This window comes from Pristiophorus japonicus, chromosome 9 (genome assembly GCF_044704955.1).
Source record: "Pristiophorus japonicus isolate sPriJap1 chromosome 9, sPriJap1.hap1, whole genome shotgun sequence".
Lineage (NCBI taxonomy): Eukaryota > Metazoa > Chordata > Chondrichthyes > Pristiophoridae > Pristiophorus > Pristiophorus japonicus.
In genome coordinates this window covers 170,045,591-170,073,078 of record NC_091985.1, presented here as the reverse complement: position 1 = coordinate 170,073,078, position 27,488 = coordinate 170,045,591, and the positions used below count along the sequence as shown (strand labels likewise).

The following is a 27,488-nucleotide window of genomic DNA, read 5'->3' as shown; positions in this document are numbered from 1 at the left end:
GGATGCATTGGTGATCATTTTCCAACAGTCTATCGACTCTGGTTCAGTTCCTATGGACTGGAGGGTAGCTAATGTAATACCACTTTTTAAAAAAGAAGGGAGAGAGAAAATGGGTAATTATAGACCGGTTAGCCTGACATCAGTAGTGGGGAAAATGTTGGAATCAATCATTAAGGATGAAATAGCAACATATTTGGAAAGCAGTGACAGGATCGGTCCAAGTCAGCATGGATTTATGAAAGGGAAATCATGCTTGACGAATCTTCTGGAATTTTTTTGAGGTTGTAACTAGCAGAGTGGACAAGGGAGAACCAGTGGATGTGATGTATTTGGACTTTCAAAAGGCTTTTGACAAGATCCCGCACAAGATATTGGTGTGCAAAATCAAAGCGCATGGTATTGGGGGTAATGTACTGACGTGGATAGGGAACTGGTTGGCAGACAGGAAGCAGAGAGTCGGGATAAACGGGTCCTTTTCAGAATGGCAGGCAGTGATTAGTGGAGTGCCGCAGGGCTCAGTGCTGGGACCCCAGCTCTTTACAATATACATTAACGATTTGGATGAAGGAATTGAGTGTATTATCTCCAAGTTTGCAGATGACACTAAACTGGGTGGCGGTGAGAGCTGTGAGAGCTGTGAGGGGGACGCTATAGAGGCTGCAGGGTGACTTGGACAGGTTAGGTGAGTGGGCAAATGTATGGCAGATGCAGTATAATGTGGATAAATGTGAGGTTATCCATTTTGGGGGCAAAAACACGAAGGCAGAATATTATCTGAATGGCGGCAGATTAGGAAAAGGGGAGGTGCAACGAGACCTGGGTGTCATGGTTCATCAGCCATTGAAGGTTGGCATGCAGGTACAGCAGGCAGTGAAGGCAGCAAATGGCCTTCATTGCTAGGGGATTTGAGTATAGGAGCAGAAAGGTCTTACTGCAGTTGTACAGGGCCTTAGTGAGGCCTCACCTGGAATATTGTGTTCATTTTTGGTCTCCTAATCTGACGAAGGATGTTCTTGCTATTGAGGGAGTGCAGCGAAGGTTCACCAGACTGCTTCCAGGGATGGCTGGACTGTCATATGAGAGACTGGATCAACTGGGCCTTTATTCACTGGAGTTGAGAAGGATGAGCGGGGATCTCATAGAAACGTATAAGATTCTGACGGGGCTGGACAGGTTAGATGCGGGAAGAATGTTCCCGATGTTGGGGAAGTCCAGAACCAGGGGACACAGTCTTCGGATAAGGGGTAGGTCATTTAGGACTGAGATGAGGAGAAACTTCTTCACTCAGAGAATTGTTAACCTGTGGAATTCCCTGCCGTAGAAAGTTGTTGATGCCAGTTCATTGGATATATTCAAGAGGGAGTTAGATATGGCCCTTGCGGCTTAGGGGATCAAGGGGTATGGAGGGAAAGCAGGAAAGGGGTACCGAGGGAATGATCAGCCATGATCTTATTGAATGGCGGTGCAGGCTCGAAGGACCGAATGGCCTACTCCTGCACCTATTTTCTATGTTTCTCACACAAACATTTGGCCCATCAAGTCTGTGCTGTGCGGGTGATCTTCTGCAGGAATCACCTAATTTAATCCAATATTCTTCTTTTTTGAAAGCATCTAATTCCCTTTAAAATAATTTATGGACTCTGCTTGAACAACAGCTTGTAGCAGATAAATCCCCATTCTAACCACCTTCTGTGTAGGCATTGCTCTCTACCCTCTCCTTTAATGATTACCGTAACATTCCTGCCCTCTTGTTACCATTATGCCGACTCTGGAAGCTATCTATCACTCTTTGCCTTTTCCTAAGTTCTCAGAATCTTGCAAGATCTCAATTGGATTACCTCTTAGCCTTCTTGGCTCAAATGGAAAAAAAAACCCTAACTTCTCTCGTCGCTCTTCAGAACTGTATCCCCCTCACTCCCAGCAACATCCTAATGGATCAACACTTTCCAACCCTTCAATTACTGGTGCCCTAAGCCTGGACAGTTCTCCATTTGTGGCCTCAACTTCAAACAAGCTCCTGCGCAAGGTCAAAGGTCAGAGTCACCACCTTGCTCTTGTATTCTATGCCTCCAAGTAGAAAGCTAAGGATTGCATTTGCCTTTTTAATATTCTTATCTGCTTGTGCTGTCACCTTTAATGACCGGTGTGCATGACCGAGGTCCCTCTGTTAAAATCTTAGGCCGCACACCTTTTCTTTCTTCCTTTGTACAAGTGCACAAAGAAAAAGACTTGCATTTATATAGCGCCTTTCACGACCTCAAGACGTCCCAAAACACTTTACAGCGAATTAAGTACTTCTGAAGTGTAGTCACTGTTCTAATGTAGGAAATGCAGCAGCCAATATGCGCACAGCAAGCTCCCATAAATAGCAATGTGATAATATCCAGATCATCTGTTTTAATGGTGTTGGTTGAGGGATAAATATTGGCCAGGACACCAGGGAGAGCTCCCCTACTCTTCTTTCAATAGAGCCGTGGGATATTTTACATTTTCCTGAAAGGGCAGATGGGGCCTCGGTTTACCATCTTATCTGAAAGTACCCTTGACAGTGTAGCGTTCCCTCAGTACTGCACTGGAGCTAAATCTTGTGCTCACGTCCGGAGTGGGGCTTGAACCCGCAACCTTCTGACTTGGAGGAGAGCGTGCTGCCCACTGAGCCACAGCTGACATCCAATGGAAAAAGAGATGAAGTTTACTGACCTGAAAGTTATAGTTGTCATCATGGTTAAGGGCACCGGCGTATGCTGCCACCTGCAGCGGGTTATCAAAGGTGTTTCGAAAATAAGGCTTGGGTTTTTCAGAGGTTTTCCAGTCAATAACACACAACTCGCCCCTGCACAAAATATAAGTAAATAAAAGCATCAGGTGGGCTGGTATTAACCCCTCCCCCCTCCCCAAATTGTAGCCCAGAACTCCTTTAGAAAATGCCTGTACATCCGAGAATTCCTCTTGCTGAGGAAAATCCACTTACTTATGGTGAGGGCAAAGTTAGCTCACTGACCCACTGCTTCCCGCAATGCTTCTACAAAGGAATTTACCAGCATCCGCCATTACAACTCCTTGAAAGGTCCAGCCGGACAAATCATTAAAAGAGGCAGCGTCCTTAGTTGGCCAAGACAGCCTGCGACTGAGCGTCATTGATTGCGAGGTCCCAGGTTCAATTCTCCTCCTGCGCCGAGTTAGCTGATGATAGTTAGGGCATCAGGCTGGGCCGTTGCAATTTGCCTCAGCACCCCAAGATTAGAAAAGGGGAAGCCCAGCCAGGGTACTGCTCCCGATTGCTATCCAATGATCCCAGGTAGAAAGTGCACATTGAGCAGGTATAGATCCAGGGCTTGGTTCCTACCATGACCAAGTTGCAAAGAGACAAGCAGCTGTCGCTGAAGCTTTGCACCTCCAACGGATGGAATCCCTGCCGAGGCACTGAAGTATGGCGGAGAGGCGCTGTTGGTGCGGATACATGACCTCATCTCTCTCATCTGGAGGGAGGAGAGCATGCCGGAGGATCTCAGAGATGCTGTAATCGTGACTATCTTTAAAAAAAGGGGACAAGTCCGACTGTGGCAACACAAAGGAATCTCCCAGCTATCAGCCTCTGGGAAAGTAGTCGCTAGAGTCCTCCTCAACCGTCTTCTCCCTGTGGCTGAGGAGCTCCTCCCGGAATCACAGTGCGGATTTCGTCCCCTATGGGGCACAACGGATATGATTTTTACAGCGCGACAGCTGCAGGAAAAATGCAGGGAGCAGCACCAGCCCTTATACATGGCCTTCTTCGACCTTATAAAGGCCTTTGACACTGTCAACCGCAGGAGTCTATGGAGCGTCCGCCTCCGTTTCGGATGCCCCCAAACGTTCTTCAACATCCTTCGCCTGCTCCACGATGACATGCAGGCGGTGATCCTTACCAACAGATCCATCACAGACCCAATCCACGTATGGACCGGGGTCAAACAGGGCTGCATCATCGCCCCAACCCTCTTAATCTTCCTCGCTGCCATGCTCCACCCCACAGTCACAAGCTCCCCGCTGGAGTGGAACTAAACCACAGAACCAGTGGGAACTTGTTCAACCTTCGCCGTTTCCAGGCCAGGCCCAAGACCACCCCAACCTCTGTCGTCGAGCTACAGTACGCGGACGATGCCTGCGTCTGCGCACATAAGAGGCTGAACTTCAGGACATAGTCAACGTATTTACTGAGGTGTATGAAAGCATAGGCCTTACGCTGGACAAAGCTCCTCCACCAGCCTGTCCTCGCTGCAAAGCACTGCCCCCCAGTCATCAAGATCCACGGCGCGGCCCTGGACAATGTGGACCATTTCCCATACCTCGGGAGCCTTTTATTAACAAAAGCAGACATTGATGAGGAGATTCAACACCGCCTCCAGTGCGCCAGCGCAGCCTTTGGCCGCCTGAGGAAAAGTGTTCGAAAATCAGGCCCTCAAATCTACCACCAAGCTCATGGTCTACAGGACTGTAGTGATACCCGCCCTTCTGTATGGCTCAGAGACATAGACCATGTACAGTAGACACCTCAAGTCTGGCCAAAGACTGCCCTAAGTGGAGGGCGCTGAGCACCTCGAGTCTCATCGCCGAGTGCATGCAGAAATCAAGCGCAGGTAGCGGAAGGAGCGTGCGGCAGACCAGTCCCACCCTCCCTTACCCTCAACGACTATCTGTCCCACCTGTGGCAGGGACTGTAGCTCTTGTATTGGACTGTTCAGCCACCTAAGGACTCATTCTAAGAGTGGAAGCAAGTCCTCCTCGATTCCGAGGGACTGCCTATGATGATGATGGTGGTGTGAGCACTGATAGCTGGGGTGCGCTGTGTCCTAGCTGTGGATCGTAATTCACAGAATCGTACACCATAGGAGGTCGTCCATCGAGCTTGTGCCAGCTCTTTCAGCAATTAGACCAACTCCCTTGCTCTTTCACCATAGCCTTGCAAATTTTTCCAAGTATAGATCCAATTCCCTTTGAAAGTTACCATTGAAACTGCAGAGAACAATCCCAGCTTCCGAACTCCCTCATCCCTGGTACCATTCTAGCAAATCTCCTCGGCACCTTCTCCAACAAAACATCCTTTCCACTTTCAATAGGTTTTATGAGCAGAAAAGGTACCGTTTATAATTATACAGCCTGCAATTTAAGTGTTAGATTAGTGGACTATCTTACCGATATTCTGCAACGCAGTCTACTAGCCCCATGTACTGCAATGGCAGATGACTCACAGCACTCTCCAAGACTCGAGTTCCTCCAACGTCTGCCAAGATGTCCTGCACACTGTGCAAGTACCCTGCAGTTTCTTCGTCGTCAGTTTTTGGAATTTGGCCCGAGAGAAGAGTCTCCTCCAAAGCAGAATGGAAGAGCTTTCCTCGATTCAGAATATCTGGAGGAAATATTGAAAGAAAGCCCTTACTTTTACCGTCTAAAGCCACTAGCAGGAATGGTCATGAAAATGGACAGCACATTTAAAACTTGCTCTAGTCACCGGGATTACACAGTCTTCGGCATTGTAGGAACCTCCCATGTGGAGCGAGGGGAAATCCAGATAGTTACTGGTGGACTGCTGTGCTGTCAACCTTGACATGACTGGAATAAAACAGCACCAACAGAAACCTGGGGGCAGACTGGGGGAAGGTAGGTGTGGGTGCGAGAGTGAGTTGGGGGCAGGGTGAGCAAAAGAGAGAGAAGAAAGGGGAAAAAGAAGCAACTTAAAGGCTGCCCAGAGATATAATCATTTCTGTGAGGACCATCTGGTCAGTTGGTCTCCACACAGGTAGTCGGAGGAGCAGCAGCCGGAGGAGGAGCAGCGGTGGCCTATAAAGGCCCAGCGGGAGTCCGGGGGTCGGTGGCAGGTCGGGAGCAGGGCCGGAGGAGGAGCAGCTAGCTGCAGCAGGGTCAAAAGTAAGAAAGAAGTAAAAAGTAATCGAAGGGTGACATCACAGCCAAGAGGGTGAGTAGTTTTCTTTTTCTTTTTTCTTGTTCTTAGCAGTAAGAAACCTTCAGCATTGTTGCCAAATTAAGTAATTTAAGGGTTAAGTCATGGCAGGGAACCCAGACCCGTGTCATGCTCCTCCTGTGCTATGAGAGAAATCGGGGACCCTTCCAGTGTTCCTGACAACTACATGTAGAGGAAGTGTATCCAGCTGCAGCTCCTGACAAACCGCATTGCGGCACTGGAGCTGCGCATGGATTCACTCTGGAGCATCCGCGATGCTGAGGATGTCGTGAATAGCACGTTTAGTGAGTTGGTCACACTGCAGGTAAAGGTTACTCAGGCAGATAGAGAATAGGTGACCATCAGGCAGAGCAGTGGAAGGAAGGTAGCGCAGCGATCCCCTGTGGTCATTCCCCTCCAAAACAGGTACACCACCTTGGGTATTATTGAGGGGGATGACTCATCAGGGGAAGGCAGCAGCAGCCAAGTCGATGGCATTGTGGGTGGCTCTGCTGCACAGGAGGGCAGGAAAAAGAGTGGGAGAGCTATAGTGGTAGGGGATTCTATTGTAAGGGGAATAGATAGACGTTTCTGCGGCCGCAATTGAGACTCCAGGATGGTATATTGTCTCCCTGGTGCAAGGGTCAAGGATGTCTCGGAGCGGCTGCAGGACATTTTGGAGGGGGAGGGTGGACAGCCAGTTGTCGTGGTGCATATAGGTACCAACGATATAGGTAAAAAACGGGATGAGGTCCTACAAGCTGAATTTAGGGAGCTAGGAGTTAAATTAAAAAGCAGGACCTCAAAGGTAGTAATCTCAGGATTGCTACCAGTGCCACGTGCTAGTCAGAGTAGAAATAGCAGGATAGCTAAGATGAATACGTGGCCTGAGGAGTGGTGCAGGAGGGAGGGATTCAAATTCCTGGGACATTGAACCGGTTCTGGGGGAGGTGGAACCAGTACAAACCGGACGGTCTGCACCTGGGCAGGACTGGAACCAATGTCCTAGGGGGGAGTGTTTGCTAGTGCTGTTGGGGAGAGGTTAAACTAATATGGCAGGGGGAGTGCGAACCTATGCAGGGAGACAGAGGGAAGTAAAAATGGGGGCAGAAGCAAAAGATAGAAAGAAGAAAAGTAAAAGTGGAGGGCAGAGAAACTCAAGGCAAAAATCAAAAAGGGCCACATTACAGCAAAATTCCAAAGCGACAAAGTGTGTTAAAAAGACAAACCTGAAGGCTCTGTGCCTCAATGCGAGGAGTATTCGTAATAAGGTGGACGAATTAACTGCGCAGGCAGCTATTAACGAATATGATATAATTGGGATTATGGAGACATGGCTCCAGGGTGATCAAGGCTGGGAACTCAACATCCAGGTGTATTCAAAATTCAGGAAGGATAGACAGAAAGGAAAAGGAGTGGGGTAGCACTGCTGGTTAAAGAGGAAATTAATAGTAAGGAAAGACATTAGCTTGGATGATGTGGAATCTGTATGGGTAGAGCTACGGAATACCAAAGGGCAGAAAACGCTAGTAGGAGTTGTGTACAGACCACCAAACAGTAGCAGTGAGATTGGGGACAGCATAAAATAAGAAATTAGGGATTCGTGCAATAAAGGTACAGCAGTTATCATGGGCGACTTTAATCTACATATAGATTGGTCTAACCAAATTGGTAGCAATACTGTGGAGGAGGATTTCCTGTAGTGTATGTAGTGTATCAAGACCAATATGTTGAGGAACCAACTAGAGAGCTGGCCATCCTCGACTGGGTGATGTGTAATGAGAAAGGACTAATTAGCAATCTTGTTGTGCGAGGCTCCTTGGGGAAGAGTAACCATAATATGGTAGAATTCTTTATTAAGATGGAGAGTGACACAGTTAATTCAGAGACTAGGGTCCTGAGCTTAAGGAAAGGTAACTTCGATGGTTTGAGGCGTGAATTGGCTAGAATAGACTGGCGAATGATACTTAAAGGGTTGACGGTGGATAGGCAATGGCAAACATTTAAAGATCACATGGATGAACTTCAACAATTGTACATCCCTGTCTGGAGTAAAAATAAAACGGGGAAGGTGGCTCAACTGTGGCTAACAAGGGAAATTAGGGATAGTGTTAAATCTAAGGAAGAGGCATATAAATTGGCCAGAAAAAGCAGCAAACCTGAGGACTGGGAGAAATTTAGAATTCAGCAGAGGAGGACAAAGGGTTTAATTAGGAGGGGGAAAATAGAGTGAGGGGAAGCTTGCTGCGAATATAAAAACTAACAGCAAAAGCTTCTATATATATGTGAAGAGAAAAAGATTAGTGAAGATAAATGTTGGTCCCTTGCAGTCAGAATCATGTGAATTTATAATGGGGAACAAAGAAATGGCAGACCAATTGAACAAATACTTTGGTTCTGCTTTCATGAAGGAAGACACAAATAATGTTCCGGAAATACTAGGAGACCGAAAGTCTAGCGAGGAGGATGAACTGAAGGAAATCCTTATTAGTCATGAAAATGTGTTAGGAAAATTGATGGGATTGAAGGCCGATAAATCCCCAGGGCCTGATAGTCTGCATCCCAGAATACTTAAGGAAGTGGCCCTATAAATAGTGGATGCATTGGTGATCATTTTCCAACAGTCTATCGACTCTGGGTCAGTTCCTATGGACTGGAGGATAGCTAATGTAACACCACTTTTTAAAAAAGGAGAGAGAAAATGGGGAATTATTGACCGGTTAGTCTGACATCAGTAGTGGGGAAAATGTTGGAATCAATTATTAAAGATGAAATAGCAGAGCATTTGGAAAGCAGCGACAGAATTCGTCCAAGTCAGCATGGATTTATGAAAGGGAAATCATGCTTGACAAATCTTCTACATTTTTTGAGGATGTAACCAGTAGAGTGGACAAGGGAGAACCAGTGGATGTGGTGTATTTGGACTTTCAAAAGGCTTTTGACAAGGTCCCATACAAGAGATTGATGTGCAAAATTAAAGCACATGGTATTGGGGGTGATGTACTGACGTGGATAGAGAACACGTTGGCAGGCAGGAAGCAGAGAGTCGGGATAAACGGGTCCTTTTCAGAATGGCAGGCAGTGACTAGTGGGGTGCCGCAGGGCTCAGTGCTGGGACCCCAGCTATTTACAATATACATCAATGATTTAGATGAAGGAATTGAGTTAATATCTCCAAATTTTCAGATGTCACTCAGCTGGGTGGCGGTGTGAGCTGTGAGGAGGATGCTAAGAGGCTGCAGGGTGATTTGGACAGGTTAGCTGAATGGGCAAATTGTGGGAGCTTGCTGTGCACAAATTGGCTGCCGCGTTTCCTACATTCCAACAGTGACTACTCCAATAGTACTTTATTGGCTGTTAAGTGCTTTGAGACGTCCAGTGGTCGTGAAAGGTGCTATATAAATCCAAGTCTTTCTTTCTTTTGTGTGATTGATCCTTTTGTATCTCTTATCTCTTATCACATGCATTCTATTTCTGTCTTACTTTTTTCTATAAATCCAAGTTTTTTTGGTCAACAACCACCTGGTTTAAGTAACCGTAGACATAGAGAAGAGGTTTCCAAAACTAGGAGTCATAAACCTAAGCTAGTCATTAATAAATCCAATACGGAATTCAGGAGAACCTTCTTTACCCAAAGAACGGTAAGAACATGGAACTCGGACCCACAGGGAGTGGTTGAGGTGAATAACATAGATGCTTTTAAGGGGAAACTCGATAAGTACAAAGGAGAAAGGAATAGAAGGAGAAGCAGATAGGGTGAGATGAAGTCGGATGGGAGGAGGCTCATGTTGAGCAGAAACACCAGCTGGGCCAAATGGTCTGATCTTGTGTTGTGAATTCTATGTAAACAGGCCAGCCCTGATAGGGGTCAATTAACCACAGGTTTCCTTATATTCAGTCCCACAGAATGCACTTACTTTTAGTGTACTCTTTGAAGCCATCGTGGCCGAGCTCGGTTATCATTCTCCGTTTCCACCTCTCCAAGTAAAATGCTTGCTGCAAACTCATAGTCAGCTGCAGGATGCGTGTCACGCTGGGCAGATTGGCCTTCGACTGGTCCCTCCGTGACGCGATCTGCAGCGGTGGCTTGAGCGTGGGCCCTGACTCGTGGCTGGCATTCCGACGTCCGGAGTTGAGGAGCGGAGCTGGATTCAGGGGGCTTTCGGGTCCCGGCTCTTGGCTGGCCGGCTTCGATCTGATGATCGGCCCATACAAGAGGCCGTCCTCTCCCAGCAGGGTCTCGGGGGTCTGGGGGCCGACCTTTGTCGAGACAACGGAGCGGACCAAGGAGGCATATTTCTCACTGTCTACCTGCTCGTATTTGCTTAGGACCTTTCTCCGGCAATTAAGGGACGGGAAGGTAGAAACTTTGCGACACTGGCAGACCAGCTCTTTACGTACTGTGCCCCAGTGTTGTTCGAAAGAGTTCTTAAGCGCTCTGCAGGTCGTGGGATTCAGCACGCTGAAGTAATTCATTCCCTCGGGAGGCACGGGTCAATTCCTCTTCATTCTGCAACAGAATACATGATGAGCCTTTTTCCTCTTGCTACAATGCTCTGATCATCTCCTCGGCAAGCTGCACACAGTTTCATAAAGGGGAAGGGAACGATCCAACCAGTGAATCATCCCGGCATTATCACCCAGTGTGTAGTATAGAGGTACAATGAAAGAAGAACATGCATTTCTATAGCGCCTTTCAGGACCTGAGGATGTCCCCGAGTGTTTTACAGCCAATTAAGTACTTCTGAAGTGTAATCACTGTTGCAATGTAGAAAATGTGGCAGCCAATTTGCATACAGCAAGCTCCCACAAACAGCAATGTGATAATGAGCAGTTTTTTGATAATTATTTTTTTTAGTGATAGTTGAACGATAAATGTTGGCCACGACACCAGGGAGAACTCCCCTGCTCTTCCCTGAAATAGTGCCTTGGGATGTTTTACGTCCACCTGAGAGAGCAGATGGGGCCTCGATTTAGCGCCTCATCCGAGACTGTGTTCCCTCAGCACTGCACTGTCAGCCTAGATTTTGTGCTCAAGTCTCTGGAGTGGGACTTGAACCCACAACCTTCTGACCCAGAGGTGAGAGTGCCCACCGAGCCACAGCTGACACGAGAAAGATAAAGAAAAACCTTGCATTTATATAGCACCTTCCACAAAGCGCATCCCTTCCAGCTGAGGTTAAACTAAAACTACACCAGATATCAGGGGTTCAGATGAGATATAGATCACTTAACATTGACTCGCACCGTAAATAATATATGCAGCATACATAATATTCTAGTTAAAACTCATGGCATCATCGGAACCCACAATTCAATTTTGGTCCTTAAAATAAAATTTCTATTTAATATAATGGCGATTCTGCAAAGCAACGATGAATACTGAATGAAAAATTACTAATTTTAACATGCGTTATTAATTTTCTGTTGCAGTTTGGTGCATCTTTAATTCCAGTAGCTAAAACAGCATGTGATCATGTGATCCAGTGCACTAGGTAATCTGTTGCAGTGTGCAACCAGTTCATTTAGATAATATATGCAACATACACAAAGAAAAATATTTTGGCAGTCCCCAGATCGGTTGTGGTCCCTTCTTCCTTCTTCACTCACGCACACACAAGCCTCAACTCAACTCAGCATTTTCAGTAGTTTATCCCGAGGACATGTGCTGTTTTCTGAAAGTGAGGTTAATATTGCGTTAGGGGTTGAGTCACCTGCACAGGTGGTTTATAATGAGCGCTATCAATCACATTACCATCAGCCAATCACTGCACCTCTTTTCAGAACATAAGGCACTTTATAGTTCTCCAGAGAGTAGCTAATTTTTGGATGATTTTTACTGTTCAACTCACGAGAGGTAGGCAGCTCTGTAAGTGCACTTTGCACATTAGAAACCGAGGAATTTCTGGTTAACAGCTCACGAGAAAATCACCATTATTAACCATTCATTAAGCTCTATCTCTCTAATTGAGTTACAGTACCACATATCTGCAACAACTTGTATTTATATAGGACTTTTAACATTGTAAATTGTTCCAAGGCCCTTCACAGGAGTGTTATAAAACTAAATTTGACACCAAGCCACACAGGGAGAAATTAGGGCAGGTGACCAAAAGCTTAGTCAGAGGGATAGGTTTTAAGGAGCATCTTAAAGGAGGAAAGAGAGGTAGAGAGGTGGAGAGGTTTAGGGAGGGAATTCCAGAGCTTAGGGCCCAGGCAGCTGAAGGCACGGCCACCAATGGTGGAGCGATTATAATCAGCGATGCTCAAGAGGCCAGAATTAGAGGACCGCACATACCTCGGGGGGTTGTAGGGCTGGAGGAGATTACAGAGATAGGGAGGGGCGAGGCCATGGATGGACTTTGAGAATTTTAAAATCGAGGTGTTGCTTAAATCGGGAACCAATGTAAGTCAGTGTGCGTGAAAGGGACTTGGTGCGAGTTACGACATGGGCATTTATCTCGTATTAGATATGTATGGTGTTTCATAACATGATTATTGGTGGTAAACCTTGATCCAGCAAGAGAGAAGGTGCAGTAGAGTTATCAACACAAGCAGCTAAGGCATAGGGTTCAAAGTTTGCTCACAATATATCAAATAATTGTGCTTTCCCATCGCTACTAGCCATTGGACTTTCAAGCCTAGCATGACATTGGTCAGAAGAATAAAGCAGCTAGAAAAAGAGCAACATCATGAATTGACATGACTGTAGTGTTTAAGCAGATTGTGATTAGCTTAATATCACACATCAAATTAACAAAGACGACAAGATAGTTTCAGTGAAGATAATGAAGGTTACAAGAACACTGTGGTGCATCAAGGATCCCCTGGTCTCCCTGCTCTCAGGGCTCTTGCTGCCTTACATGTATTCATTCCCTCGAGGACAGAAGATTAAGAGGTGATCTAATTGAGGTGTTTAAGATGCTTAAAAGAATTTAATAGGGTAGATAGAGAGAAACTATTTCTTCTGGTGGGATAAGTCCAGAACAAGGGGGCATAACCTTAAAATTAGAGCCAGGCCATTAAGAAGTGATGTCAGAAAGCACTTCTTCACACAAAGGGCAATGGGATTCTGGAAACCTGGAAACCTCTGCCCAAAATGCTGTCGAGGCTAGGTTAATTGAAAATTTCATCGCTGAGGTTGATAGAATATTGATAAGCAAGGATATTAAGGGTTATGGAACTAAGGCGGGTCGGTGGAGTTAGGATACAGATCAGTCATGATCTAATTGAATGGCAGAACAGGCTCAAGCGGCTGAATGGTCTCCTCATGTTCCTTTCTTCCTGTTATTCAATCTTGGGGAGTGGGAAGTAAAGGAAGCAGCCAAGGCTGCGGCTACCCGCATGTTTTCCAGCGCAGAGCACGGGGTAGCGAGCAGCAGCTCGGGCTTGGGTTGGTTTCTCCCCTCTCTACTCCACAGGCACCGGTGGAAATGGGTGCACTTGTAAGTTGTATCACAGTCCCAGCTTCCATCAGCTATCCCAGCACAGAATGCAGCAGGGAGGTGAGCCTAGAATTCTATCATGTTATAGGTCTATGTATCACATCACAACATACTTACCCCACCTGTACTTCATTCAAAGCTACTCCAGTTTATGCGTGGCAGGACCTCAGGCTTGTGTGCGCGAGTGTGAGAACGACAGAGACACACACATCACATGGCAGGTTCAGAGCTGCTCCATACTTTACAACGCTCTAAGCAGCAACATCCTTGCAGCTCAGAGACAACATCTCAGTCTCTGAGCCATACAGACCAGACATGACCCAGTTGGTTGGTCTCAGCCAGGTTGCCAGCAGGAGCGTTACAATCGTCTGCAATGTTATCTGGCTATGGTAGGGGTCGGGGAAATCAACCAGAGGTCCATTACTGGAAGTGGATGAGTGCTGGCGAAGACAACATTGGGTGAGATACGAGCACCTGTGGGAACTTACTGCAGTGAGGAAGTTAAAATCTTCAGAAGAGCAGCGGGGAAAGGGTAGAGAGAGAGAGCGAGGGGAGCAATGAAGGAAGAGAGAAAGGGTGGGCAAGGGAGAGAGGGGAAAGGGAGAGAGAGAGGTGGGAGAAAGGGAGGAGCGACCACATTTTGTTTTAATTTTATTTTTCCAAAGTTTTGATTAAGGAGTATGACCAGACTATATACTGTGGTCCCATTAACGTGTACATAGATCACCAACCCCTGCTGGTAAACTCAACACGTTTTGAGTACATGCGCGAGAGTATCAGCTTTCTCAAAACATTAAATAGACTGCTCAGCAACTTTATAATACACCCATTGAACACTTTTTAAATCCATCTCGACACGGCACTGGAGCGATGCTTCAGGATGACGAGTCCGAGCAATGCAAGGTGGTCGCCCCGAGATGCTCTCTCACCAGTGAGATCCAGAGTAGGTTCGGGACCTGTGCTGACCAAGTGGAAACTGCCTCACAGCACCGTAAGTTGGCACGATAACTGCACCCTTGAATGTACTGCACCACATGTACTACTGGAGTATCTGGTTTCACTTGCTCTACGGTCACAGGCTCAGGTTTACAGGCTGCTGAGTTTACATCACATGCCGCGATGTTGAAAGTCTTTAGCTAAACTGGTCTTAGAAATGCACAAAGCTTCTCACGAGCAATGACATTTGGGGCATGTTATACACACACATTTCTGAAGGCGAGTGAAACGTACGCTGTAAACAAAACAATTTTCTTCTGTGTCTACCATTATAGTTTTTGGCTTTCAAAGTCTGAGCATGTGAAGATTTGAAGTACATACATGGGAGTGAGTATATTGTAGTTCTAGCAAGGGGTTGAGATATTTTATCTTGTCTGAACCCTTTACATAAGAACATAAGAAATAGGAGCAGGAGTAGGCCATTTGGCCCCTCGAGCCTGCTCCACCTTTCAATAAGATCTTGGCTGATCTGATCTTGGCCTCAACTCCATTTCCCCGCCCGCTCCCCATAACCCTTGACTCCCTTATCTTTCAAAAATCTGTCTATCTTAACCTTAAATACATTCAATGACCCAGTCTCCACAGCTCTCTGGCCAAGATCAGATCAGCCAAGATCTTATTGAAAGGTGGAGCAGGCTCGAGGGGCCAAATGGCCTACTCCTGCTCCTATTTCTTATGTTCTTATGTAAAGGGTTCAGACAAGACAAAATATCTCAACCCCTTGCTAGAACTACAATATACTCACTCCCATGTATGTACTTCAAATCTTCACATGCTCAGACTTTGAAAGCCAAAAACTATCATGGCAGACGCAGAAGAAAATTGTTTTGTTTACAGCGTACGTTTCGTAGTAGAGAATTCCAAATATTCACGACCCTCAGAGAAGAAATTCCTCCTTTAACACAAATTATTTCTGTGCATCTATTTAATGTTTTGAGAAAACTGATACTCTCGCGCATTTACTCAAAACACGTTGAGTTTACCAGCAGGGGTTGGTGATCTATGTACACATTAATGGGACCACAGTACATAGTCTGGTTATACTCAATTAATTTTCTATCTGCACATTGTATTTATTCATTTTTAGAAAAGAGAATAACTTTGGCTGTTAACATCCGATTAAGTAAAGGACGTAGCTAGTTGCATTAGAAGAATGCTGTGATTGGGTCTCTGTGATCACATGACCTGATTGCTGATTGGTCTCCTTGGAGGATAAGACACACCCAGCAGTTTCTCTGGAATGTGTAATTAGAACTGCCCTGCCCAAGTTCTCAGTGACTTTGCAAAGTGTAATTCGAGCCATTCTGACTTCGGACCCCCGACAGGATAGAGCTCCCCAACCCAGAAAGGGGGCGGAGTCCAATGCGCGTATGCGCGGAAGGACACACAAAAACCTAGTGCAAATAGTCATTCTGTTAAGTAAATGCTTTTGTTTGGGCTCAGATTACACAACCACCACCCACATTAAATGCTCATCTTCAGCATAGATTCACTGCACGATTTCTCTCATTTTAATAATCACTAAATTACAGCAAGTGAAAATGTACAAGGAGTGACAGTCAGAAACAGCTGACATTTTGGGAAAATCTCCATTACAGTAGCCAAGAAATTGAACAATATGAATCACTGTTCATATTTCACTGCTGTCTTCCAATTGTGAATTCCAAAATGAGTGAGTGAGAAATCAAATATTCACAAACGGAGAACGTGCTAGGAATACACAACTGGTCTGGCCTGTTAGTATCTGGGAAGATAGGTTAAAGAAAGAAGAATTAACTTGAATTTATATATCATGATCTCAGGGCATCCCAAAGCGCTTTACAACCAATGTACTTTTGAAGTGTAGTCACTGTTGTAATGTAGGAAAATGCTGCAGCCAATTTTCACACAGCAAGGTCCCACAAACAGCAATGCAATAAAAGACTAATCTGCTTTAGAGTTGTTGGTTGAGGAATAAACATTGATCAAAACACCAGAGAGAACTCCCCTACTCTTTAAAATAGTGCCATGGGATCTTTGACGTCCACCCGAGAGGGCAGACAAAACCTCGGTTTAATGTCTCATCCGAAAGACGGCACCTCCGACAGTGCAGCACTCCCTCAGGCTCAGCACTGCACTGGGAGTGTCAGCCGAGATTTTTGTGCTCAAGTCTCTGGAGTGTGACTTGAACCCACAACCTTCTGACTCAGAGGCAAGAAGGGTTCCAGGTACAGATCCTTGTTAGAACATGGAGGGGGGGGTCTATAAATAGCTCTTTTTTTTAAAAGAGAGATAAGCTGTGTGTTTTCAACATTTCTGTTTTTATTTAAAGAGTTTGCTGGGTTTTTCCCCTAGCTACTTTTCACAAGAGGAGTTACATTAAAGCGCTGCAGACTTCAAACCCTGCTTGTTACAGTGACGGCTTCACACCGAGGTGCTGATCCCAGGGGGGGTATGTCACACAAATACATCCATCGCTCACAGCTGGGAGGACACACTGCTGCGCTCGGCTGGGTTGACAGGGAGGAAGGCCGATGGAGGCAGAGCAATCCACCCTAGCAAACGAGGATAAAGGAATGAGACCAGAGAGGTGGTCATAGAAAGGAAACTGTGGGGGCTGCAGATTACACCAAAGCAGCAGGGAGCTGTGTGGGGGGGAAAGAGGCAGAATGCTGAGAAAAAGGAGCAAGAGAATGAAAATCAGAAATTTGAAGAGCAAAAAAAAGACTCTTTCTCTAGTTCAAGCGTACTATAGACTCTTCAATAACTTTTAACAAAAATGCACCCAAAACATTAACTTGTCTTTTCTCTTTACAGATGCTGACTGTATTTGCAGCATATTCTGCTCTTTGTTTAAAGGTGATGTGTTCGGTCCATCTACTTCATAATACAAACACTACACCTGGGGAGAGGGTTGATGTCCAGTTATACTTTTGCTTACATGTGAAACAAATAAGGCATCTTTTTTAAAAAATTGTATGGTCCCTTATAGAATAGAACCATAGAAAGAGACATTAATGGCACAGAAGGACTATAAAAAGAATCCATATTCCTCAACTATTAGTCACCATGTGTGATAGAATCTCTGATTCTGATTATGGACTCAACATGAAAACAACCGATGAAACTTTTCCTCCATCTAGAGATATCTTTTGGAAGTGGTTGGTCAGTCCTCCAAGTTTTAAGATGGAAACCTTGCGTGTTTCACATTCAATAGCCACTCTGTTACAGATCCACACGGGAGAGGATGCAAAGAAGATGCGAGGGTATACATATCAGGAAAAGATGAACAGGCTGAGTCTCTTTTCTCTTGAAAAAAGGCTGAGGGGTGACCTAATAGAGGTCTTTAAAATTCTGAAAGGGTTTTGATAGAGTGGACACAGAGAGAATGTTTCCACTTGTGGGGAAGAGCATAACTAGAGGCCATCAATATAAGATAGCCACCAAGAAATCCAATAGGGAATTCAGAAGAAACTTCTTTACCGAAAGAATGGTGAGAATGTGGAACTCACTACCACAGGGAGTGGTTGAAGCAAATAGTATCGATGCATTTAAGGGGAGACAAGACAAACATATGAGGGAGCAGGGAGTAGAGGGTTATGCTGATAGAATTAGATGAGGAATGATGGGAGGCTCGAGTGGAGCATAAACGCCAGCATGGACTGGTTGGGCTGAAAGGATATACAACACAGATATAGACCAATGTAATCCAAGTCTTTCTATAAATGCAAGTTCTTCTTTGAACTATATATCCACTTCCCTTTTGAAGTTACTATTGAATCTGCTTCCACAACCCTTTCAAGTAGTGCATTACAGATCATAACTCGCTGTGTAAAAATATTTCTCATCCCTCCCCCTGGATTTTTTGCCAATTATCATAAATTTGTCTCCTTTGGTTTACATATCTATAATCAAAAAGTATACAAGAGCCCTTGAATATTAAATCATCAATGCAACACTATTTTTTTTCCACACGGTTTACAGGGTCAGTGATCAAACTAAAGATTAAGTGGGCATTTCTGTCTTTGATATAATCATATATACAAGTATATAGTATGCAAGTATTTAGTGCACTAAAGATTAAGTGGGCATTTCAGTCTTTGATATAATCATATATACAAGTATATAGTATACAAGTATTTAGTGTACTAAAGATTAAGTGGGCATTTCAATCTTTGATATAATCATATATACAAGTATTTAGTGATATAATCATATATACATATATACAAATATTTAGTGATATAATCATATATACATATAGAAGTATTTAGTGATATAATCATGTTTATATGTATATAAGTATTTAGTGTACAGGCCCACACAAGTTGACCTTTTACCTTTTACCTTTTCTGTTAATCACCACAGCTTGAATCAATATCACCCTCAGTGCTCCCTGTAATGGAGAAGCTTCAAATCAACAACTGGAGGATTGTCTAGGTCAGTTGTCGAGTGGAGTTTTTTTTTTAAGGAAACACATCTCAACACTATTATTCAGGAAAGCCTAAAAGGATTGAGAGAAAAGCAGTCAGGATCATTTACAGCAACACAACATACACTCTCAGTACACAAAAAAGACTTGGATTTATATAGCGCCTTTCACGACTACTGGATGTCTCAAAGCGCTTTACAGCCGATGAAGTACTTTTGAAGCGTAGTCACTGTTGTAATGTGGGAAACACGGCAGCCAATTTATGCTCAGCAAGCTCCCACAAACAGCAATGTGATAATCTATTTTAGTGATGTTGATTGAGGGATAACTCCCCTGCTCCTCTTCAAAGGGATCTTTTACGCTGACTTGAGAGCAGACGGGGCCTCGGTTTTACGTTTCATCCAAAAGACGGTACCTCAGTCAGTGCAGTGCTCCCTCAGCACTAGAGTGTCAGCCTAGATTTGGTACTCCACTAATGGAGTATGTCAGTGAGCGGAAGATGATGGTTTAAAACAGCTGGGAATGGAGACACTGCGGCCCCAGGAGCAAAATTCTTCAACCAGCCAGAACAAACGTGAGCTTTTGTCCACCCGGAACACAAGGAACAGTGCAGGCAGCCCCTTCTCACACACAGCCCAACCTGCTCAACCTTTCTTCATAGGACAACCCCCTCATCTCAGGAATCAACCTCGTGAATCTTCACTGAACTGCCTCCAATGAAAGTATTAGAGGGAGCAGCGTGCGGCGGCATGCCACTTCAGGGGGCAGCGCGTGCTGCTGCAGGATGGCGATGGTTGATTGCAGTGCGGGCATGTGCGGCAGGAGCGGCGAGGTCGGGGCGAAGGAGCAGCGAGAGATTGTAGAGGGATGTGATCGGGGCCCAGGGGAGGCGAGGGCCCAGGGACAGCACGGGCCAGCCCACACTGCGATATGTGTGCGCACTAGGCCCGTGCAGCAGAGCTGGTCTCCAGTCGTCTTGGGTAATCCTTGCCACTGGACCAAGACCTAGCTCTGTCAAGCCCGTGTGGTGGCTGGTGTGCAACGATCACCCCACGTTAAAAAAATCCACGCACAGGCATCTTCCACCCTTCAGGATGTAGTTCGGGATCCGGAATATCATTGAAACACCGTGGAAGCAAGTCATCCTCGTTTCGAGGGACAGCCTATGATGATGATGATGATGTCTGGAAAACACAGTTACCTGGTCTTTGATGAAACACGCTGAACAAAGTTCTCAACATCTGACAGTGCATTATAAACAAAGACCTTCACTTCCCGAGTCCGCACGAACGACCTCATAGTTGCCAAATGCAACCAGGGCTCCGGCTTGTGTTGGAAGAGGCAGTTGAGATTAAGGCGAGGTATCTTCCGCGAATAGTCGATAGCAGCTTGTTTATCGGGCTACTCTCTCTTCACCTCGTGAGTGGTGTCTTCGTCCGTTGGGGTCTCGGTGCTGAGATCCCCGTCCAGCTCTGCGTAGCTCTCCAAGGACACGTTGACCTCTGGCGGCGCGGGACACCCGGCCTCACCGTGCCTTTGAACCATCCCAGCCTGCCGTTGCTGCACTTCAACTCCTCCTAACCCATCGGCCGTGCGGCCTCGCCGGCTCTGGTGGTTAGGAGCCAGTACCGTTCACCGGCACGGGCCGTCTTTGCACCACCACCAACTGCCTCAGCAAAGGCTGGCTTGTGAGGCGGGCTCCGCAGACACTTCCGGTACCGATCAAACCGAAGGGTTCAAGATCTTCTTCTGTTTTATGATGGTAGAAAGGGCTCACTTCGGCGATGTCCGATTTCCTTGCTGCATCTTTAACGAGAATTTCTAATCTGATTTCAATAAGAACTTGCATTTATTAGCGTCTTTCCCAACCTCAGGACATCCAAAAGCGCTTCACAGCCAATGACGTCCTTTTGAAGAGTCGTCACTGTTGTAATGTGGGAAACGCGGCAGGCAACTTGCACACAGCAAGCTCCCACAAACAGTAATGAGGATAATGACCAGACAATCTGTTTTAGTGACAGATAAACATTGGCCAGGATGCAATGGACAATTTGTGTGCGCGCTGCAAGGCGGAAAGCTCCAATGGTGCAGTGTCGGTGCGTAAATCTCTTGCAGTCCATCACGCTTTACATCCTGCTCATTAGTTCTTTGTCCTGTTACTCTATGTAGTCACGCTCCCCTTAGGAGGTATCCCGTTGTTTCAGACTGCTTTTCCCTCTACTGTTACGACTACTCATGCGTTGCCACAGGTCAGTGCTAAAGCATTTGTGAGATCACATGTAGCTAGGTACTGCAGAGAACAGAGAAGATGTGGTGTCAAAACCTTCAGTACAGGGGATTGGATGACAGTCAGAAGGGGGGAAAGTCCCCTCTCACTTGCCTTGGTCCGTAGCCCTGTAGGTTACAAGTGCACATCCAAGTACTTTTTAAATGTGGGGAGGGTTTCTGTCTCTACTACCCTTTCAGACAGTGAGTTCCAGACCCCCACCACCCTCTGGGTGAAGAAATTTCCCCTCAAATCCCCTCTAAACCTCCTACCAATTACTTTAAATCTATGTCCCCTGGCTGTTGACCCTCTGCTAAGGGAAATAGGCCCTTTCTATCCAGGCCCCTCATAATTTTATACACCTCAATAGGGTCTCCCCTCAGTCTCCTCCGTTCCAAAGAAAACCAACCCCGGCCTATCCAATTTTTCCTCAAAGCTACAATTCTCCAGTTCATACAACATCCTCGTAAATCTCCTCTGTACTCTCTCGAGTGCAATCACATATTTCCTGTAATGTGGTGACCAGAACTGTACTCCAGCTGTGGCCTAGCTAGTGTTTTATATTTGCACTCAGTTTGTTGTGCATGCACAGCCATTGAGTTTCACTTCCACCTTGTCTGTGCAAACTCGATAAACAGTACAGATGGTTTCATTTAGAAGAGTTTGCACTAATGCCAACCCACATAGACTTCTCTGGTGTAAAGTCACCACACGTCATCTTTGGCTATAGAGAAACTCAGTGCCTTTCTGTGACAGGACTTGTACACTATGTTAGTTTTTCTTGCAAAAGAAACAGCGCACAAACTGAATTACTAACTTACAGCTCCTATTTAAACAACATTCATACATTCAGATATTGGAGTCACAGAGCTCAAGTTTCCCCAATGCTGTTTTTTGGCGCACTGCCAGAGTTACACCTGTCCCTTTTGGCCCTGACTACTCAAACAAAACCGAGCAAGTTTCCACGTTCTATTTTTTGAATTTGGCGCCGTCCTTTAGCTTCGGGGGGGAGGGGGGGTCGGGGTGGGGTTGGGGTGTGAAGCCTAATATCTGCACCGAAAAAGTGATTCCCCCCCCCCACCCCGTGAATGCGTGAAAAAAAAGGGACGTATTTGACGTGAACTGCTATGGGTGCGCATGCCCAGTACAGCTCCCGGTCTGAAAAATCGGAGCTGCAATACAAGATGCAACGTGGCTCAAGGACCAAGAGTTTCTTACAGGATGAAGTGGAGGCACTAGTTACTGCGACTGAGGGCAGATGACAGGAGCTGGACACCAGCAGAGGTCACATAAAGGTTTCACCAAAAGAAATGAAGAAACGCTGGAACCAACTTGCAGAAGGGTGGATGGGTCGGAGAGGAATTTTCCCAGATTTTTTCTCCCTAAATTGGCCTGGGTTTTTAATCTGGTTTTTGCCTCTCCCATGGCTCCGGTTGGGGCGGAGTGTAGAATGTTTCAGTATAAAGGGTGTCGCAGTTGTGGGAGGCGGACTGGTTGGGCTGGGTGCTCTTTGCCTTTCCGTCATTGTTCATAGGTTTATCTGAAACTTTTAATGCTGCTGACCAAGGGCCGTGCGGCTCTTTGTCGGCCGGCGAGGACACTATGGGCCGAAATGGCCTCCTTCTGCGTTGTAAATTTCTATGTTTCTAAGATTACTGTGCAGTGGTGACATCCCGGAGGTCTGGAGGCCAGTGCAAAAAGAGGCAGTACGTTGATCAAGTAGTTAGTGTAAGTAATATTTTTGTTTATTCAATGGAATTGCAATTGCAAATGTGACCATCTGTATATGTCCCACCCAGCAAAAAGACACCATAGACATAGAAACATAGAAAATAGGTGCAGGAGTAGGCCATTCGGCCCTTCAATCCTGCACCGCCATTCAATGAGTTCATGGCTGAACATGCAACTTCAGTACCCCATTCCTGCTTTCTCGCCATACCCCTTGATCCCCCGAGTAGTAAGGACTTCATCTAACTCCTTTTTGAATATATTTAGTGAATTGGCCTCAACAACTTTCTGTGGTAGAGAATTCCACAGGTTCACCACTCTCTGGGTGAAGAAGTTTCTCCTCATCTCGGTCCTAAATGGCTTACCCCTTATCCTTAGACTGTGACCCCTGGTTCTGGACTTCCCCAACATTGGGAACATTCTTCCTGCATCTAACCTGTCTGGACCCATCAGAATTTTAAACGTTTCTATGAGGTCCCCTCTCATTCTTCTGAACTCCAGTGAATACAAGCCCAGTTGATCCAGTCTTTCTTGATAGGTCAGTCCCGCCATCCCGGGAATCAGTCTGGTGAACCTTCGCTGTACTCCCTCAATAGCAAGAATGTCCTTCTTCAAGTTAGGAGACCAAAACTGTACACAATACTCCAGGTGTGGCGTCACCAAGGCCCTGTACAACTGTAGCAACACCTCCCTGTCCCTGTACTCAAATCCCCTCGCTATGAAGGCCAACATGCCATTTGCCTTCTTAACCGCCTGCTGTACCTGCATGCCAACCTTCAATGACTGATGTACCATGACACCCAGGTCTCGTTGTACCTCCCTTTTTCCTAATCTGTCACCATTCAGATAATAGTCTGTCTCTCTGTTTTTACCACCAAAGTTCTATTTTCATCTTTGCAGAGGAAGGTGGAACACAACAAAAGGGAAAGAACCCGAACAGGAGGAGGCCCAGCAAATCTGCACCCACTGACACCCTTGGAAGACAGGGTCGCTGCTTTGATGGATCCTGCCTGGAGAAAAGCAACCAACACTGCAGAATCTGGGCCCACACTCGAGGGAGAGGGTAAGTCCTGCAAATTCCACATTCTGGCTTTACTTAAAGTTAAGTACTACGTGGGCTAGCCATGCTTCGGTTCATGGGGATGTCTCCTTCAGCTACGCTTCGGTTGATGCAATGTGCTATCATTCATCGTGGTCCTTCAAATGAGCCTGCTGCCTGCGCTGTGTGAGCCTATTCATGCCACCCTGTCCCCTCTTCTGCTGCTAACCATTTGTCTGTTATATTTTGCAGAACTTGAGGCCAACCCTGACGAGGCAGAAGATTCAGACGCGGACGAGCCTGAAGAGGAGAACCTCTTCCAATCCCACCTTCCAGACTAAGAGCATGGGGGTGAGGGTGAGGGGATGGATGAAGCCCACACTGTTGTACTCATTCCGGAGAAGGTGCAGGTGCTGCCCATTGAGGTGCCAGCCCCTTTCTCACAGTCCGAGGCTGGGGATTCCAGTGGGGTACAGCGAGGCACACCCAGGGCCCCACCGGCCGAGGCTACGGGTCCCAGTGGGGTACAGCGAGGCACACCCAGGGCCCCACCGGCTGAGGCTACGGGTCCCAGTGGGGTACAGCGAGGCACACCCAGGGCCCCACCGGCCGAGGCTACGGGTCCCAGTGGGGTACAGCGAGGCACACCCAGGGCCCCACCGGCCGAGGCTACGGGTCCCAGTGGGGTACAGCGAGGCACACCCAGGGCCCCACCGCCCGAGGCTACGGATCCCAGTGGGATGCAGCGAGGCACACTCAGGGCCCCACCGTCCGAGGCTACGGGTCCCAGTGGGGTGCAGCGAGACACACCCAGAGCCCCACCGTCCAAGGCGGCACGTCCCTGTGAGATGCAGCGAGTCACACCCAGAGCCCCACCGCCCAAGGCGGCAGGTCCCAGTGCGATGCAGCGAGGCGCACCCAGGGCCCTACCATCTGAGGCTGCGGGTCCGAGATCACAGCGCGAGATCGAGTACGAAGGTAAAACAAGGAAGTTAAAAAAAATCGACGTCACAGCCAAGCGGGTAAGTGATTGGCTGGTGGATTGGTGAGTATTTTATCTTTTTCTTTTCTTATCAGTAGGAAACCCTTGGCATTGTTGCCAAATTAAGTTAATTTAAGGGTTAAGTCATGGCAGGAGAGCCCAGACCCGTGTCATGCTCCTCCTGTGCTATGTGGGAAGTCAGGGACGCTTCCAGTGTCCCTGACAACTACATGTGCAGGAAGTGTATCCAGCTGCAGCTCCTGACAGACTGCATTGCGGCACTGGAGCTGCATATGGATTCACTCTGGAGCATCCGCGATGCTGAGGATGTTGTGACTAGCACGTTTAGTGAGTTGGTCACACCGCAGGTAAAGGTTACACAGCCAGATAGGGAATGGGTGACCATTAAGCAGAGCAGTGGAAGGAAGGTAGTGCAGGGGTCCCCTGCGGTCATCTCCCTCCAAAACAGATACACCACCTTGGGTACTGTTGAGGGAGATGGATCATCAGGGGAAGGCAGCAGCAGCCAAGTCGATGGCACCAGGGGTGGCTCTGCTGCACAGGAGGGCAGGAAAAAGAATCGGAGAGCTATAGTGATAGGGGATTCGATTGTAAGGGGAATAGATAGGCGTTTCTGCGGCTGCAAGCGAGACTCCAGGCTAGTATGTTGCCTCCCTGGTGCAAGGGTCAAGGATGTCTCTGAACAATTGCAGCGCATTCTGGAGGGGGAGGGTGAACAGCCAGCTGTCGTGGTACATAGAGGTACCAATGATATAAGTAAAAAAAAAAACAGGATGAGGTCCTACAAGCTGAATTTAGGGAGCTAGGAGTTAAATTAAAAAGTAGGACCTCAAAGGTAGTAATCTCAGGATTGCTACCAGTGCCACATGCTAGTCAGAGTAGGAATTGCAGGATAGCTCAGTTGAATACGTGGCTTGAGGAATGGTGCAGAAGGGAGGGATTCAAATTCCTGGGACATTGGAACCGGTTCTGGGGGAGGTGGGACCAGTACAAACCGGATGGTCTGCACCTGGGCAGGACCGGAACCAATGTCCGAGGTGGAGTGTTTGCTAGTGCTGTTGGGGAGGGTTTAAACTAAAATGGCAGAGGGATGGGAATCTATGCAGGGAGGCAGAGGGAAGTAAAAAGGCTGCAGAAACAAAGAGTAAGAAGGAGAAAAGCAAGATTGGAGGGCAGAGAAATCAAGGGCAAAAATCAAAAAGGGCCACATTACAATATAATTCTAAAAGGACAAAGAGTGTTAAAAAAAACAAGCCTGAAGGCTCTGAGTCTCAATGCGAGGAGCATTCGTAATAAGGTGGATGAATTGACTGCGCAGATAGCTGTTAACGGATATGATGTAATTGGGATTAGGGAGACATGGCTCCAAGGTAACCAAGGCTGGGAACTCAACATCCAGGGATATTCAATATTCAGGAAAGACAGACAGGAAGGAAAAGGAGGTGGTTAAAGAGGAGATTAGCGCAATAGTAAGGAAGGACATTAGCTTGGATGATGTGGGATCTATATGGGTAGAGCTGCGAAATACCAAAGGGCAGAAAACGTTAGTGGGAGTTGTGTACAGACCACCAAACAGTAGTAGGGAGGTTGGGGATGGCATCAAACAGGAAATTAGGGACGCGTGCAATAAAGCTACAGCAGTTATCATGGGTGACTTTAATCGACATATTGATTGGGCTAACTAAACTGGTGGCAAACTGTGGAGCAGGATTTCCTGGAGAATATAAGGGACGGTTTTCGAGACCAATATGTCGAGGAAGCAACTTGAGAGCAGGCCATTCTAGACTGGGTCTTGTGTAATGAGAGAGAATTAATTAGCAATCTGTTCATGCGGGGCCCCTTGGGAAAGAGTGACCATAATATGGTAGAATTCTCCATTAAGATGGAGAGTGACACAGTTAATTCAGAAACTCGAGTCCTGAACTTAAAGAAAGGAAACTTCGACGGTATGAGACGTGAATTGGCTAGGATAGACTGGAGAATGATACTTAAAGGGTTGACGGTGGATAGGCAATGGCAGACATTTAAAGATCACATGGATGAACGACAACAATTGTAAGTCCCTGTGTGGCATAAGAATAAAAAAGGGAAGGTGGCTCAACCGTGGCTAACAAGGGAAATTAGGGACAGTGTTAAGTCCAAGGAAGAGGCATATAAATTGGCCAGAAAAAGCAGCAAACCTGAGGACTGGGAGAAATTTAGAATTCACCAGAGGAGGACTAAGGATTTAATTAGGAGGGGGAAAATAGAGTACGAGAGTAAGCTTGCAGGGAACATAAAAACTGACCGCAAAAGCTTCTATAGATATGTGAAGAGAAAAAAATTAGTGAAGACTAATGTAGGTCCCTTGCAGTCAGAATCCGGTGAATTCATAATGGGGAACAAGGAAATGGCAGACCAATTGAACAAATACTTTGGTTCTGTCTTCACTAAGGAAGACACGAATAACCTCCCGAAATTACTAGGGGACCGAGGGTCTAGCGAGAAGGGGGAACTGAGGGAAATCCTTATTAGTCAGGAAATGGTGTTAGGGAAATTGAAGGGACTGAAGGCCGATAAATCCCCAGGGCCTGATAATCTGCATTCCAGAGTACTTAAGGAAGTGGCCCTAGAAATAGTAGATGCGTGGTGGTCATTTTCCAACATTCCATTGGCTCTGGAT

At 46.5% G+C, this 27,488-nt stretch overlaps 1 protein-coding gene across 1 annotated transcript in view; it reads right to left on the bottom strand.

The window, feature by feature from the left end:
* The window catches only part of mgme1 (mitochondrial genome maintenance exonuclease 1), a 42,239-nt gene that overhangs the window by 3,356 nt on the left and 11,395 nt on the right, over positions 1-27,488 (bottom strand). Inside the window, exons 2-4 of the mRNA XM_070888869.1 lie at positions 9,856-10,448; positions 5,173-5,386; positions 2,701-2,833 (exon numbers count right to left, since the gene is read on the bottom strand). Of these exons, the coding sequence (XP_070744970.1) occupies positions 2,701-2,833; positions 5,173-5,386; positions 9,856-10,414 (906 nt within the window). The 5' untranslated portion in view covers positions 10,415-10,448. The remainder of the gene's footprint in view (positions 1-2,700; positions 2,834-5,172; positions 5,387-9,855; positions 10,449-27,488) is intronic.